At 34.9% G+C, this 16,780-nt stretch overlaps 1 protein-coding gene across 1 annotated transcript in view; it reads left to right on the plus strand.

Annotated features, from left to right (window-relative positions):
- Window positions 1-16,780, plus strand: part of LOC145305377 (uncharacterized) — a 96,496-nt gene that overhangs the window by 70,925 nt on the left and 8,791 nt on the right. Inside the window, exons 31-34 of the mRNA XM_080146994.1 lie at window positions 2,445-2,587; window positions 2,967-3,125; window positions 3,468-4,091; window positions 5,085-5,428. Coding sequence (XP_080003120.1) covers window positions 2,445-2,587; window positions 2,967-3,125; window positions 3,468-4,091; window positions 5,085-5,428 — 1,270 coding nt within the window. The remainder of the gene's footprint in view (window positions 1-2,444; window positions 2,588-2,966; window positions 3,126-3,467; window positions 4,092-5,084; window positions 5,429-16,780) is intronic.

Below are 16,780 nucleotides of genomic sequence, written 5' to 3' on the forward strand. Positions count from 1 at the left end.
CAGGGGTTAAATGCATTATTTCCAATATAGATCTTGTTATATATCAAAATAAAGGTTTTTAAGGTCAAGAAACTCAAATTCAGAGCTAAAATTGGCATAAGACTTACCTGAAGCTAACCCCTGCGGGCTAGGTAGATTTTCCACAGGGCTTAAGTGCATTTTATCTAACCTAACCTAGAAACTTACTTATTCTTTTTTGGTTTTTTCCTTGAATAAACTGTGTCTATTAATGAGGACATTATTTTAGATAATCCAGTAAGTTGGGGACCGACCCCAGCGGGCTAGGTGGGTGGCCCACAGGGGTGTAGTGCATTTTTTCTAAAGTATGTGTTGTCATACATCAAATTATAGGTTTTTTATGTCAAGAAACTCAAATTCAGAGCTATTTTTAGCATTAGACTGACCTAAGGCTAACCCCCGCGGATTAGGTGGGTGGCCTGCAGGGGTAAATTTTCCAAATAATGTGTTGTTATACATCAAACTATAGGTTTTTAAAGTCAATTTGGAGCAATAAAAACACAAAAGCAACCTGATGCTAGTTTTTTCGTGGTATGTGGTATACATTAAATTAAAAAATTGTATCCTATTAGCATATTAAATTCTTCCACCGCTAACATTGTACTATCAAAATTTAAATTCTTTCAAATATATTCCACATAAATGTAGTTTAACCAATTAACCAGGAAAAAATATGCAGTTCACTAAATTAAGTTCAAATGCATTTTGTGAAACTACCCCTTTGAATTTCTGGATCTTAAAAACCTATAATTTTATGTATGACTACTAAAAATGCACTTAACCCCTGCGGGCCACGCACCTAGCCTGCTGGGGTCTTAAATCTTAAATAATGTTCTAATAAATAGACACAGTTTATTCCAGAATTAACCAATTAACCAGGAAAAAATATGCAGTTCACTAAATTAAGTTCAAATGCATTTTGTGAAACTACCCCTTTGAATTTCTGGATCTTAAAAACCTATAATTTTATGTATGACTACTAAAAATGCACTTAACCCCTGAGGGACACCCACCTAGCCTGCTGGGGTCGGTCTTCGACTTGCTGGATCATCTGAAATAAGGTCCTCATGAATGGACAGTTTATTTGAAAAAAAAATATTAAACGTAAGTTTCTAGGTTAGGTTAGGTAAAATGCACTTAAGCCCTGTGGGTTACCTATCTAGCCCGCTGGGGTTAGCTTCAGATTAGTCTAATGCTTATTTCAGCTCTGAATTTGAGTTCTTTGACCTAAAAAACCTATAATCGGATTTATCACAACATATATATTGGAGAAAATGCACTTAACCCCTGCGGGCCACCCACCTAGCCCGCTGGGGTCGGTCCCCGACTTGCTGGATCATCTTAAATAAAGTCTTCATTAATAGACACAGTTTATTCATAAGGTCCTCATGAATGGACAGTTTATTCTAGAAAAAAAACCTAAAAAAAATAATAAATGTAAGTTTCTAGGTTAGCTAGTCTAATGCTTATTTCAGCTCTGAATTTGAGTTCTTTGACCTAAAAAACCTATAATCGGATTTATCACAACATATATATTGGGGAAAATGCACTTAACCCCTGCGGGCCACCCACCTAGCCCGCTGGGGTCGGTCCCCGACTTGCTGGATCATCTTAAATAAAGTCCTCATTAATAGACACAGTTTATTCAAGAAAGAAACCTGTAAAAATATAAGTAAGTTTCTAGGTTAGGTTAGGTAAATGCTCTAGCCCTGCAGAAAACTAACCTAGCCCGGGGGGGTTAGCTTCAGGTCAGTCTAATGCTAATTTTCGCTCAGAATTTGAGTTTCTTGACCTAAAAAACCTATAGTTTGATATATAACAAGATATATATTAGAAAAAATGCACTTAACCCCTGCGGGCCACCAACCTAGCCCGCTGGGGCTAGCTTCAGATTAGTCTAATGCTTATTTTAGCTCTGAATTTGAGTTCCTTGACCTAAAAAACCTATAATTTGATGTATCACAACAAATATATTGGGAAAAATGAACTTAACCCCTGCGGGCCACCCACCTAGCCCCCTGGGGTCGGTCCCCGACTTGCTGAATCATCTTAAATAATGTCCATATGAATAGATACAGTGTATTTAAGTTAAAACCCTAAGAAAAAACAATTTAAGGCAAGTTTCCACATCAAAATAGACCAAAAAAAGCCTAAAAACCCCATTTCCGCAGGGTTTTTCTTACCTAACCTAACCTAAAAATAAAAAATTTTGGATTTTTTTGCCATTTAGATGTAATACCTATAGGACTAAGCTTATATACCAAAATTGAAGGGTCTAGCTCAATATTTAGACCATTTTGCTCACGGTTTAAGAGCTTATGTCATTACGCCCCCCCCCCCCCCCTTTTATTGGAAGAAAATTTCTAAATAAGGGGTGTGAAAGAAATTGAAGGCATGAACAGTAATTAACATTGCTTTGATTTAAGGTATCTGCCCCAACCCACAGTGTAAGCTCCGGCCACACCCCGCAGGCGAGCTATGCAGACATAGCCCGTCACGCGGCTGCATTACACACCCAACAGGCTGGCCAACAGAGACATGATGTCTACAGAGAACATCTTCAATACAGGTCAACTTTTATTTCATGTATCCCAAATTTTGTTAGGCCAGAACACATAAAAGACCCAGCTTGTTAAAAAAAACACGACTTTTCTTAGATCAAACTTTTCAACCAAGTTCAGTTGCTTTACCTTTCCGCTTCGTCCTTTCTTTCCTTGGGGGGGGGGGGGGGCAGTGGGGATAATTTACACCCCTGTATTGGTTTATAAATGTACTAATGGCCAACATTCTCAATGCAAGTGGATGTACAGTGTTCATTTTCTGTGACCTTTTTATTCTGAAAGGTGGCCTCAAAAACTTTAAGTATATTTTTTGGCCTGTTAACATATAAGGTGGCGATATGTTGGTCGGGCATTCTATATCCAATTTAAATAACTTGTTATTTTCAGGGAGTGTACACCTGGCCACACCAAGGAATCTGTCTCCTCCACGGAGGGTGACAGTATCCTATGCTCTGGAGAGGAGGGAGGGGTGGGAGAGGACACCACCCCCCACATGCTACATTCAGAACAATCTCAACATTATCAAGCTCATCAATACAACACCAGGTAATTAATACAGCTTAACGTTAGAACTAAGCTTCCCTGAAAATCATTTAAAGAATGGTGGGGGGGGGGGGGGGGGTACTGGACTGAAAATGAATCTTCAAATTAAATGAGGGATATTCATTATCCCTTTATTCATACTGCAATTCAAATTAACATTTTTTTGGGGTAGGAGAGTATTATACAAGAAAGAAAATTACCTAATAAAAGTTTTCTTAAAAGAAACAAGGATATAAAGATAATTAGACGCAACCATAGCAATATTGTTCAACTAAAATTGGTAAATATGAAGCCTTATTAAGTATGAAATAAAACTGAATTAATGTTATTATTAAAACCTTTTAGTGAAAACCATCACCAAAACTCAATGGAGAAAGTTTTCCCAGCGTTGCGCGAAATTTCTCCTGCAGCAGCGGCCGCCAAAACAGACATTGTTAACCCGTTATTAAAGGACGAATATCCGCCGTTATTGCCGACGGCGGATAGCGCCAATACGGCGGTTAATGACTCTACAATCAGTGTTACCAAAGATAATAACGATGTTAACATCGTTAAAACTAATCCTACAGTAGGAGTAGCATCACAAAACAATCCAGTTAACCCGCCGAACGATTCGTCGTTACGGCGGTCCCAACAGCCACCGGTTGTGGCGTGTCCCAACTGCAGTAATCAACAGTTACAACAACAACAATCCAGTGATAGTAAACAACAACTGCCATCAACTTCTTTTAATACATCAACACAACAACAAAAGTTGTGCAATTCAATGGCTAGTGATAAGAACCCTATTAATAATAAACAGCAAGTTGTCAAGGGGAATGCCTCGACCACGTATAACATGCCGCCCCCTGGTGCAGTTTCATCTAGTCAGATAGTGAATGATAAGTCTAAAGAAAAATGTAAACCAAATATAAATTGTGTGCAAGGGACTCTGAACTCTTCGGATCACAAAATCTCATCTACAAATAGGTATAAATGTTTTATTTTTAGTACATAGTGTCTCTTCGCCCGTTTTTATATCCCCAAGTGTTTTATTTATCATGACACATTGTTACGTGGATGGTACTTTAGTTAAGGTTAATGCGACCGGTTTGTTTCTTGAAGCATATACGTATTTAGTAAAAGGAGACTATAGCAGTGATTCTAAATAATTTTTTATGTGAATATACCAAGCTTAAGGTTATGTTTGATATAGTTATACCAACTAAAAAAAAAATTAAGTTTCACTAAGGTTTTCTATGAATAACACTTTGAAATGTTAAGCATTTTTCGAGGTTATTTCATCAAATGTTTTGTTGAGATCAAAGGTTCAAATAAAATAACACGCCAAAACATAACCAAAATCAAATGCTGTAAATTATGAAAATACAACTAATAATACTATTAACAATATTGCAAGTTAATATCCCTTGCTCTGAATTGACATTTTTTATCGAAAAAGTTCCTTTTGTGTCACAGCAGTTTGAACTCGACAAAGTATTTGATGATATACAGCCAAAAAATGCCTAACATCTCAGTTTGTTTCCATAAAAATTAAAATCCATGGTTGGCGACACTCATTGTTTTAGAATTGATAAAACGATATTAAACATAACCCTAGTATATTCATAAAAAAAATTAGAATTACTGCTGGAAGGTGCTTAGAATCACTTGCTCTCGTTCGTGCATACACTTTGGATTTTGTGGTTCTTGAAGAGACAATTGCCCTCCTATGTTATACTTAATCACAGACCTAGAAAATTTTGAATTCATCTTATTAGGAGAAAATTATCTTTATGGTTAAAATGTAGTTATTTTAATTTAGTATACATCTAAAATCATTATACTATAAGCTTATTCTATGCATGTCTGTGAGTCTTTATCATTTAAAAAATCCGTACATAAAAATAGCCCAAAACTGGTTTGATATACCTACCAATCTTTTTTTAGATAATTTTTGATATTTAACTACTTGTGTTCTAGATCTGCCAATGTTTCCAAACAACCTTCCCCCGCCTTTTCTACAAGCAGTAGCGGTAGCGGCTCTAAAAAGCCGCCAGTTGTCATATTAAGCGGCGACAGCCAACGGCGTAAAGAACCGCAGGCGGTGGTCAATGGCGTTGAAGACGATGTTTCCGGGGCTATCAGCTTCGGTTTTGACATTAATCCGGCGTTGCTAGCCGCTACCGGCCCGGCCGCTGCGGATAACTTCTCAACCGCCGCCGCCGATGGTGATGAAAATTCTAGCGGCGACGAGGAGGGTAGTGATACGACTGTGAGTTGTAGCGGTGCTGAGTCCCCCGTCCAACAATCAATTAATCAATCAGGTAGGCTCCGTAATTATGACCCTACGAAACCGATTAATATCCGCATGATTAGGATCGGTAATCAGCATCGTATTACAGATACTTTTCCACGAATTTTAAAATAAAAATTATAAAATCAATACTAGAGGTGAACTCTTAAAAAAACCTTTGCCTCACTAAAATTTTAAAGAATTTTTTAAAAGAATTCTCCTCAGTTTTGTCACCCGGGCCTTCCGTCCCTTGGGATTAACATTGCTGTTCTCAATCTTTAAGAAAAAATAATATATTTTAATATCCGCGGAAAGCTGTCTATAATACGTTGCGATTAGTAACCATTACCTATTGTTTTTTGTGGATTATTAAAACAAACTCTTTTTTTAGCTTATCAGTTGCTAGGGTGTCCTCCCCCCCCCCCTCCCTTCCCTTTTATTGATGTGGCGCCTTTTTTCATAAGATTGGAGGGGGGGGGGGGGACTCTTAGTTCCAAATTGGTTACAGAAACCAAACCAAAGCCTGTATGGGTACTTTTTATTTTAAACAGAAACAAATCTGATTTGGAGCTGTGATATGAAAACTTTCTATCCATTTTTTTCATCTGTCTATCTACTTGAGCCGAGCCTCTGTTATCTGTATTGAAAATTTTAAGAAGGTGGTAACCATAACATCCAAGGGATATGGCGTCTGAGAAAATATTTTCCAATTTGGCTTCGAAACCGATTATTATGCGCTGTATTATAACTGGTTCTGATCCATACTACAGACTTTCTACTAATAATGAAATAAAAATCATAGAATCATGATTTTATTTTGGCTCGGGCCTTCGGAAACGTTGAGCCAACTAAACTGGAATTAATTTAAGAATTTTTCATTTTACTATTAGCGGATAACTGTCTATAATATGATGCTGTGACAAATAACAAAACTGTTATTAATATTTCCATTAATCCGATGATATTGATCAGTGTCAAATATTTAGCTGTAATTTGATGTATATAATATATATTATAAAATTTGACGGGCTTTTCAATTTCTTCTAATGCAATATCCCTCATATTTTGTCTTGAAGAACCTTAATGATGCCATCCATCAAAAAGAAAGGTTTGGGGGCGTGTGTATCCCTCCCCCCCTCCTCTTTCATGCTAAAGCACTTTTCGAGGGGAAGATCATTATATTGCAGATATTGCTTAAACCATTGATGGGGATTAAAGTACTGAAAAAAAGTTGTTTAAGGACAGACAAAAATTTGAGTAGACAAATGCAGTGTTTTTAAGTAGCTCGGCAATAAAAAATTAAACTTCAACTTAGGCAATTTACTGTTTGTTTACTTTTCATTATTTGATTATCTATCAATTGTTTTGGCAAATGGAAGGAAAGAAAAAGTGGAAGGGAGAGGTAATATTAGTCTTAAAAGGGTTTTCATGGGGAAGGAGTGAGGGGTGAGTGTTATTTAAGGCTAAGGGGAAAAAGAATTAATAATGTAAAAAAGCAAAAAGGTGGGGGGGGGGGGAATAGGTTTAAAATACAAAGATGATGGGTAACAGGCGGAGGGGGGGGAGTGATAGATTATAAACAGATAAAAGAGATTCTGAAGGAAAGTGGATAAGAGGGACAAAATAATGGGGGGGGGGGGGAGGGGGAGAATGAATAATGGAAAAACATTTGAGAGATTGTTTGCAATTTTTTCCGACAGAGCAGTGCAAAATTTTGCAAGTTGGCCGTTTGTTTGTGTGTGTGTGCGAGGGTGTGGGTGGTTGCACAACTGAAAGTAAACTAGGCCTGCCTGTCTGTCCGTCTGTAAGGCTATTGCAAAGTTAGGGGAAAGGGGGGGGGGAGTGTTAGAAATAAAGGTAATTGATTTGTAGTCAGCCAAAATTATCTTTTAAAACATCAATACTTTAAAATTGTACATTGTAAACTCTAAAATTTTGGGGGCAGTGAATAAAAACTAATATAAAAGTTTTTTTTAGATTTATCTGTGAGTTACTAGCGAATACGCCCCTAGAGGCCTCTAGGGGGGGGTAGCAGGGTTGAATTTGACAACCGAATTGTATAATATATTTTAGTTTTAAAAAGAAAAATATAAATTTCAATGGGGGGGGGTAATTTTTCCTAGTTGTAAATTCTCTTAGAAGGGAGGTTGTACCCTCCCCCAAAATAGCTACAAACCTTCACAGGACTTAAAAGAACAACATTGTAAGGGAGAACCATATCGGTTGAGCTGTTAGCAAGATCCTTCGCTACAGACAATAGAAGCTTACTACTTTATACAATAACTAGCGTTAATTTTTTTATGTACGATACCACCTTTTTTGACGTTGAAGTCTCCCCTAAATTTTAAAAAATTTCGATTTTTTTGTTATTTCTCTTGGGAGGGTGGTGGTACCCTCCCCCAAAATAGTTATAAACCTTCCCGGGACTTATGAGAAGCTACCCTGTTAAGGAGAACCCGATCGGCTCAGCGGTTAGCGAGATCCTTCGGTACAGACACACAGACAGACAAACATCCTGTTACTTTAGTATAAGGATATTATTGAACACACACAATTATTCAACTAAATTCTTGAATAGGAAACATTATTTAAAGGGGGGGGGCGAAAGTGACACTTTTTGAAACCAAAACTAAGAGTCAACAAAGGAACTCAACTAAAAAAAGGGTTACAGGTCTGAGATTTTGCATGGCAGTTGCTTTATAGGGGTACAATATGGAACTGTGAAGAAACGGCGGCGCAACCGCCGAAAACCGCCGTTTCCCGCCGTAATTTTTGTTGCCTTTTCTCGGCGGTTTTCGGCGGTTGAGCCGCCGTTTCTTCACAGTTCCATATTGTACCCCTATAAAGCAACTGCCATGCAAAATGTCAGACCTGTAACTCTTTTTTTTAGTTGAGTTCCTTTGACTTTTAGTTTTGGTTTCAAAAAGTGTCACTTTCGCCCCCCCCCTTTAGATTTTCGAATACGGAAGAAAAGATATTATAAAAAGATAAATGTTTTTTTGTACCTAGATGTCCATTCTGTTATTTTATTTCTTTGTTTAATGTCTATACATCTTGGTACTTACAAGTCATTTAAAAACTTAGAGTAAACTTTATAGTAATCTAACGCTTGCCAAACCATTATAATAGTAGCTGCTAGAACCATCACCCCTAACACTCTTTAGCTAATACTCTAAGGCTCTAACTACATCGATAACATCTCTATTATTCTTACTTCATTGCACAAACTATCTACCTAGAATACTGCTCTATTATTATCTATGGTCTTAACTGCCCTTAATTGCTGTTATATTAATGTTCTTTGGACTTTTAGATTTCATTTAACTTTTCTAATGGTCCTAACAGCACCCTTAGACTTATTTATACTAGTACTTAAAAATTTTGCAACGTTCTCTCATTCGTTTGCTTAAATTTTTTTGATTTTAAGTGGTTGGTTTAAAAGAATAGAGTATCTACCTACAAAAGGTGTAATTTGGTTTATTTTCATTGGGGATGTACATCAATTTTTTTCATATTCATATTCCTGGTAATTACTCGATTTTTTAGATTATTTGTATTACTACTCTATTGATATTACTCTATGGCAGATGACAAAGTATACATTTTTAAATTGCTAACTCACTGTCTGGTTGCAAAACATACACATACACACACACACACACACACACACTCAGAGGACTTTCACCCCACTTTTTGTTAAGAATCAATTGCTAGGCAAAAGAAAGATTTTATGTTTCTTTAAGATCATGTAAATGGTTCTGCTTTATAGGGAAGCTTTTCTAATATATATTAAGCAATAGCTATACTTATGTTTACATGCAGGGATGGTGGAGACATCGGTTATTAATTGCACTGGAACCCAAAGTTTTATAACTACTTTATTTGTTCGTTCAATAACTTAAATTTTGATTGGTTAATTCCACACTAGTACCGTAAATAGCGTCCAAACTTTCAATATTTTTTTTTATCTACAAAAAATCCATAAAAAGAAAAGCCTCATCAGTCCATTGCATTGGTTGGAAAGATTTTTTGTCACAGACGGACAGGTTTCTTTTATTGAAGGATTATATCTAAATCTTAAAGTAATTTTATTTTAAATCCTAAAACTTGTATAAAAATTGATATATTAGATCCTCACATTATATACTGTATAGACAGCTAGAGAAATGAAAATTAGAGAATTTTATTCTAAAAACAAAACTATTTAATTTTATGAACGTACTTTATTAAGAAAGAAAGAAATAATCTTAATTTTAGGATTGAAAGAGGACTATCCATGAACAAGAGCACGTGATTCTAAGTACCTTCCAGCATTGATCCTGAGTATTTTCTTTCAGAATATAATAGGTCACTATCAATAAATAATATATTGACGAGAAAATTTATGCTTCACCACTTCAAGTTGAAGAAAAGTAAAAAAATGTCCTCCATTTTTTGTTAAAATTCTATCAAACGTTTTGTTGAGTTTGGAGTGTCTTCAATTGTCCATGTTGTCAAATGATAAAAATTAAAAAAAAGTCAAAAGCACATTTACTATATCTCATATGTATGTTTAAATTAATGCTAATATGGATTAATTTACAATCTATATAACACGAGTATTCGCATATGTAAAGAATTAGCTTCATAATAGTTTTCAAATTCAATTAAAATACCTAAAAAAAACATGGTGAAACATAAATTTTCTCGTCAATATATTAATAATATATGGTGTCCTATTATATTCTGAAAGAAAATACTAAGGATCAATGCTGCACTATGTGCCCAGCCAATGCAAAAACTCCAAGATTCCAAAAAATGCATTTTTGAATATTGACCAATTTTAAAGTTTTAGGTTAATCTTTGTCATATTTGAGAAGGATTCCCAAAGCTAGAGGTGAAAATATCAATTACTTATAATTTTACAGCTTCAAGAAGTAGCCTACCTAGATATTTAGGATTTTGTAATAATAGCCTGCCTATTGAAACTACATTTTATATGCAAACTTTAAATTATCGTCAAACTACCAAAAATTGAGCTACAGTAATATGCAGACTGGCCAGAGTGTATGTTTTGTACGTTTTGTACGTTACGCATCGAATCTGTGTACGTTCTGGACGTTATTTTGATATGTGTACGTAACGTATTTTGAAATTTGTATTTTTGTACGTTTTACGTTTTTTTTTAAATAATAAGAATCAAATATTAGCAGAAAAGTAATTTTTAAGTATTAAGTATGTTTTGTACGAAAATTTTAACAAAAACTATAGGTGTATTATATTAAATAAATTCAATATTATCTTAAATTTTCATAGAACAAAAATATGTAGGTAAATTATGCATATATGTTATTAAAACTTACAGTTTAAATTTATGGATTTGAAATATATGTCCTATAGATTTAGTTTAAACTATTGAACAGAAAGAGATATGCAGTTGACTAAATTCAAGTTTAAATGCATTTCATGCAACTACCCATTTAATAGATTTTACGATAATTTTTTTCAAATTCTTTATATACTTGGGTAAATTTTCCGAGATATCATATGGTGCTCAGTTTAGGATTAAGAAGTCTTATTTTTTGGTATCTTCAGTTTTTAAAGAATAAGAATCAAATATAAGTATAAAAGTATTTGTATATTTATTTGTATTTGTACAAAAAGTATTACAAAAATAGTATATTATCTATAATACAAAGTAGAATGATGTCTGTCCGTCTGCTTGTCCGTCTGTATATCAGAAGCTTAATATCTCAGTAACCACTGAACCTATTGGGCTCTACTTTTCATGGAATATACCTAGCTAATAGTCCTGTGATGGTTTTTTTCTTTTTTTTCTTTGGGGGAGGGACACTTAAAGCTTTTTACTTTCTACTAGGATTAGAGGCTTCGCCCCTAGCCTCTAGAGGCTTCGTCCCCTCTTTTATAGAATCATTTGTTGGAAATTTGTCCAAAAAAAATATAAAAAAAGATTGTGATTATTTTTTTCATTTAGGCTTCGCCCCAGGGTGCGGTGGGGGTTCCCCCACCCCGCTGATTTGCATTAGTTTATAAAAATAAATTGAGGGTTGGTTGATTTTTTTTGGATGGTGGGTTTCCCACACTCTAAGAAAATGGCCTAAAACTACCACAGGACCAGTAGATATATTCCCTGATGATTAGAACCCAATCTGTCCAGTGGTTACCAAGATCTTAAGCTTTGGACAGAGAGGCACTGATTTACTTTGTATCAAAGACTAGTATTTTCTGAGATCTTTAGCAATAGACAAAATAACCCTATATCCTATTATATATTTATCCTATAAATCCTTTTTTTCTGTAACGAAGAATCTCGCTAACTGCTGAACCGACATGATCATTGTGAGGTTGTAGGCTATTTTCTCTGTCTTTCCATATCCCTTCAAGAACCTGTATTCAAAATGGTAGAAAAATAGCCTAAAACCATCTCGGTAACTGTATTAAGTAGTTATGAAAATCTTAAGAATCAGACAAAAAACTTACTACTTTATTTAATAGAATATACTTAGTACGTAATAACAGGATGTATGTCTCTCTGTCAGTTTATTTGTACCGAAGGTTCTCCTTAACCGCTAAACCGATATGGTTCTCTTTTACAGGGTAGCTTCTCATAGGTCCTGGGAGAGGGTACAACCACCCTCCCAAGAGAAATTACTCTTAGAAAAAAATCACCACCCTTCCCCTATTTTCTCTTTCTTTTTAAAATTGAAATCAGAAATGGGGGTGGTCTACTCCCCCCTCCCTCACTAAAAAATTTATTAGCGAAGCTACTCTATAATCACTTTGTCAGTCCGTTATGCTTTCGGAGAAACGTGATTTTCTCGGCTCCTGTTTTTTGATTGAATAAGTTCACATTCTACATATTTTCATTGAGATTTGCCTTTTGGTTGGGGTGCTAGAAGATCTATTCCTAGATTTTCTTTTTTTCATGGTTTTCTCGACTTCTATTCAAGATAGATGGCTGAAATTTTCAGGGAATAAATAAATTCACATTCTACATATTTTCAAAAAGTTTCTTTAAGGTTTGTCTATTTTTTGCAGTGCTAGATCGATTCCTAGATGTATAGGTTTTTGTGATTTTCTCTACTCATATTCCTGATAGACGGTTGTAATTTTCAGGGATTGTATTAGTTTTCATTCTTAATACTTCCACTAAATTTCATTGAGATTTGCTTATTGGTTGGGGGCCTGAATTTATTTCTAGATTTTCACGATAATATATATTTTTAAAAGGTTTTGTGATTTATTTAAATAAGTTAAATGCTTATTTTTTACGACACTACTCTATAGTTTATATAGTTCCCAGATTTCCATTCATAACTTTTGAGCTTCGCTACTTAAGGATGTTCTCATCCTTGTTTTTTACTTTTTATTTTTAAATAAAAAAATGGGGTTTTAATTTAACTCCCCCCCTCCTAATCAAGTTCCTCTAGAGGCCTCTAAGGGCGTAGTCGCTGGTCCTTATAATAGGATATACTTTGTACATAATAACAGGATGTCTGTTTGTTTGTACCAAAGAATCTCGCTAACCACGGAACCGATATGGTTCTCCTTAACAGGATCTCCCCCCCCCCCCTAATCAAGTTCCTCTAGAGGCCTCTAAGGGCGTAGTCGCTGGTCCTTATAATAGGATATACTTTGTACATAATAACAGGATGTCTTGTTTGTTTGTACCAAAGAATCTCGCTAACCACGGAACCGATATGGTTCTCCTTAACAGGATAGCTTCTCATAGGTTTTTGGAAGTTTTATAACTATTTTGGGGAAGAGTGTCACCATCCACCCTCCCAAGAGAAATTGACTTTAGAAAAAAAACTACCTCCTCCCCCCAAAAATGAATTTTAATTGCTCACTGATTTTAAGTTAATTTTTTTCCAGATGTCTATAAATAACTTTTGAGCTTCGCTACTTATGTATGTTGTCATCCATGTTTTTTTTATTGAATTTAACTCTCCCCTCCTCAAGTGCCCCTAGAGGCCTTTAGGAGCGTAGACGCTAGTTCTTTTAAATAGAGTAAGAGGATATCTTGTGTCTGTCAGTTCGCTATGGTTCTCCTTTACAGGTAGCTGCTAGTAGACTTAAATATATTGATAATAGGTAACTAGGAAATTATTCAACTTATTTTTATTAGGAATGTACGTTTTTTGTACGTTTTTTTACTTTTTTTTATGTACGTAACGTATTTTTTTTGTGTACGTTATGTACGTTTTTTATTTTCAAAATTGGCTGGCCAGTCTGAATATGTTATACCTTTTTTGAAAGCTTATTGAATATACTATACGATTTTAAATTAGTTTTTATACATTACTTATAAAACTTATGAAAAAATTGATGTCAAAGCAGCCCCCCTTAATTAATCAGGAATTATAATATTTTGTAATGTTACTCTCAACTTCAAATGGTTTGATCTTTTTTCAGCTAACGATGCCGCATATAAGACCTTTACACATGTTTAACCAAGGCACTCAGTGAATGAATCCCGTTGGTTTCAATGGCGGCATCGTTAGCTGAAATTTTTTTTTCGCATTTTTGTAGGAGCGGTCGGACCCATTTTATAGCAATTTTACACAAAAAAAGACAAATTAAAATAACTTTTTACAAATCATTTTATCGTGATATTTATAGTTCTCAATGCAATTTTTTGATACAATTCCTTATTCTTATTGCTTAAAGTCTTAAGATATCAAAACTTGGGGTAATTAGTGTCCCAATCCAAAAGATTTTACCCAATTTGAAGCAAAATTAACAGATCTATGAGTTTTTGTTTTATTTTTGAATTCTGGGCACACAGTGTGCTGGAAGGTACTTATAATCATGTGCTCTCGTTCGTGGATAGTCCTCTTTTATAGAATACTTAGAGATGCAGGCTATCTAATTCATGTAGTTATAGGGTAAAAAAACAAAAGACGATAAATCAATTTACTTTATACATTCCCAATGATAAACAAAATTACCTCATTTGCAGATTAAAATTATTTGTTGACAAACTTGAAAACTGCTAAATAGTTTGAAACCAACTTATCAAAATTGAATTGAAGTACTTGACCCAACGAATAGGATAAAATGTTGATGAAACTTTGGGTACCTATGTAATTTACATACCCATGTCCCCCCTTCTCTGGTTGCATGGATAATTCAATCAATACGGTCTAATTTTGTTTGCAGTAATAATATAATTATATTCAAGTAAGATATCCCTGTAAACCCGCGACTATGGCGTACCACAAAACAGGCGCAACACATGACCATGCGCAGTTAGGACTTCTCAGATAGAATTCGTGCAATCAAAGGGTTGATTGTCTGATGGGTGAATGGACGCTTTACACCGCAATCATAAGACTCGGGATATGTTTCAAGGTGCGTGGAGAGGTCTAGAACCCTACGGGACACCAAGCCTCTTAGAGTGATGAATGATCATCCCTGTCTTTGAAAGGAATACTTTTCTTAGTCTGACCTAATTGTAATAATATTCTCTCTCTCAAAATAGGCTAGACTCTGTCATACACGTGTAGACACCACACACAGGGATAAGGATATACCACTTGAACAAAGAAAATCATAAGAAATAGTTTTTAAACTAATCAATAACTAGGTCATTATTGTCTATTTGTAGGATTAAACCAAAATGGATAATTAAAGAGGTTTGGGAATATTTAAGCTTTTATTTACATTTTCTGCTAGTCGGCTGCAGTTTGAGAGTTCTTAAGTCTCTATAATTAGGCTATTCACTGTAAACCACCTAGGGATAAGGGTATATCACTTTAAGAAAGAAAAGCGTAAAAATTTAAATTATTTAATAACTGGGCTATAATTGTCCATTTGTAGGATTCAACTAAAATTGGATCATTTAAAGAGTTCATTTTTGAAATATTTAAGCATTTTTATACATTTGCTATTAGACTGCTCGTTGGCCACAGTTTGTAATGTCTTAAGTAATGCCGTTGTAAATAGGCAAGGCTAAGTCATACATTGTACACTTACAAAGAAGGATATGACACTCAAAGAAAAATATTGATAGCCGTTTTCAATAGCGCAGCTACTCAATAACTATAATTGTCCTTGATGGGACTTAGTACTAAAAGTTATACTGATCTTATAATTACGCTACATGATTAGTTTGTACAAACTAGCAGTGGCCAACCTTAACTGTTTTTGAGAAAGATATTTATTAAAAAAATAATTTGTCTCTCATTGTATTTTGTAATTGGGAGTAAGATTTATTAATATATTACCTAAAGAATGTTCAAATCCTTTATTATTTTTCCAGCATACAATAGATAGTATTTTAGCAAATGTAAGATAAAGAGGGGGTTGGGTAGAAGCCATTGAGAATTTATTGATAAATCATCCTTTTTAATATAAATTACTTTCCTCTCCCCTTCCCTTTTCTTTCTTGGTTAATTTTGAGATTTTATCCCACCCCTCGACGTCTTTTTTGCTCCCAAAGATATCAATTTTTCTCTCTCTATCTCACAATTTTATCCTCTATTTCTTCTCTTTCTCCCTCTCTCTCCCCCTTACTCTTACCATCATAATATATCTGTCTGTTGGCCTTTCCATGGAGTCAGGGATTTGTAAAAGAAAATTTTGCTGAACTAACATGAATGGCAAAAAGTTAATTAAATAGGTAGGTAGTAATAATCTAAATATTGTTAAATGCAAGAGATCTTAAGGGATAAGTCATAGGACAATAAATTGTTTTTTCACAATTAACCTCTATGTCATTAGAATTATTGGTTAAGAAGTGTGGACACAGATTGTTTGTACTAGTCAATAAAAATTTGATGTAAACTAGGAAGTTGTTTTGTCAACAAATAGCAAAACAAGTTTTAAAACTTGAGGGGGGAGGGTAGATATACCACACTTTTCTGGGATCTTGCTGAGTCAAGTATCAACTGTTGGGAATATCAAAGGATGACTCCATGCAAAATTTGAGCCGGATCCGGCCAAAACCGGCCGTGAATTTTATGAAAAAACGGTTTTTTCCGGTTTTTAGGGGGTATCTGTAAATCGATTCAGCTGGAGCAAAACCGGTTAGAGGTACAAAAAATTTTACTTCACATGAAATTTAGCCAATGCAATTGCCTACAAAAATGTACTTCATCATCAACTTGATTGGACAACTCTTTCCCCTCCTAAATGTCCATTAAAACCTCAGAAACGGCAAAAATCGCCAAAAATCACGCCTTCGGCGGCAAATAACGGCTAAACGGTAAGCCGGAGGCGAATGAAACATAAATAAAGAAATGTCTGCCTCAAAAAGTTGTTCAACATCAAAGAGATGCTTGAAGTCTCTCAAACGACTTCTTCCCCTCCTTTAAGGGGAAAAACTGAAAAAACGTGATTTTCAAAAGTATGCCCACTTTGTGGGTGTGGGGGGCACTGA

Source organism: Acartia tonsa, chromosome 14, assembly GCF_053477335.1.
Source record: "Acartia tonsa isolate MP-2025a chromosome 14, ASM5347733v1, whole genome shotgun sequence".
NCBI classification, from domain to species: Eukaryota; Metazoa; Arthropoda; class Copepoda; order Calanoida; family Acartiidae; genus Acartia; species Acartia tonsa.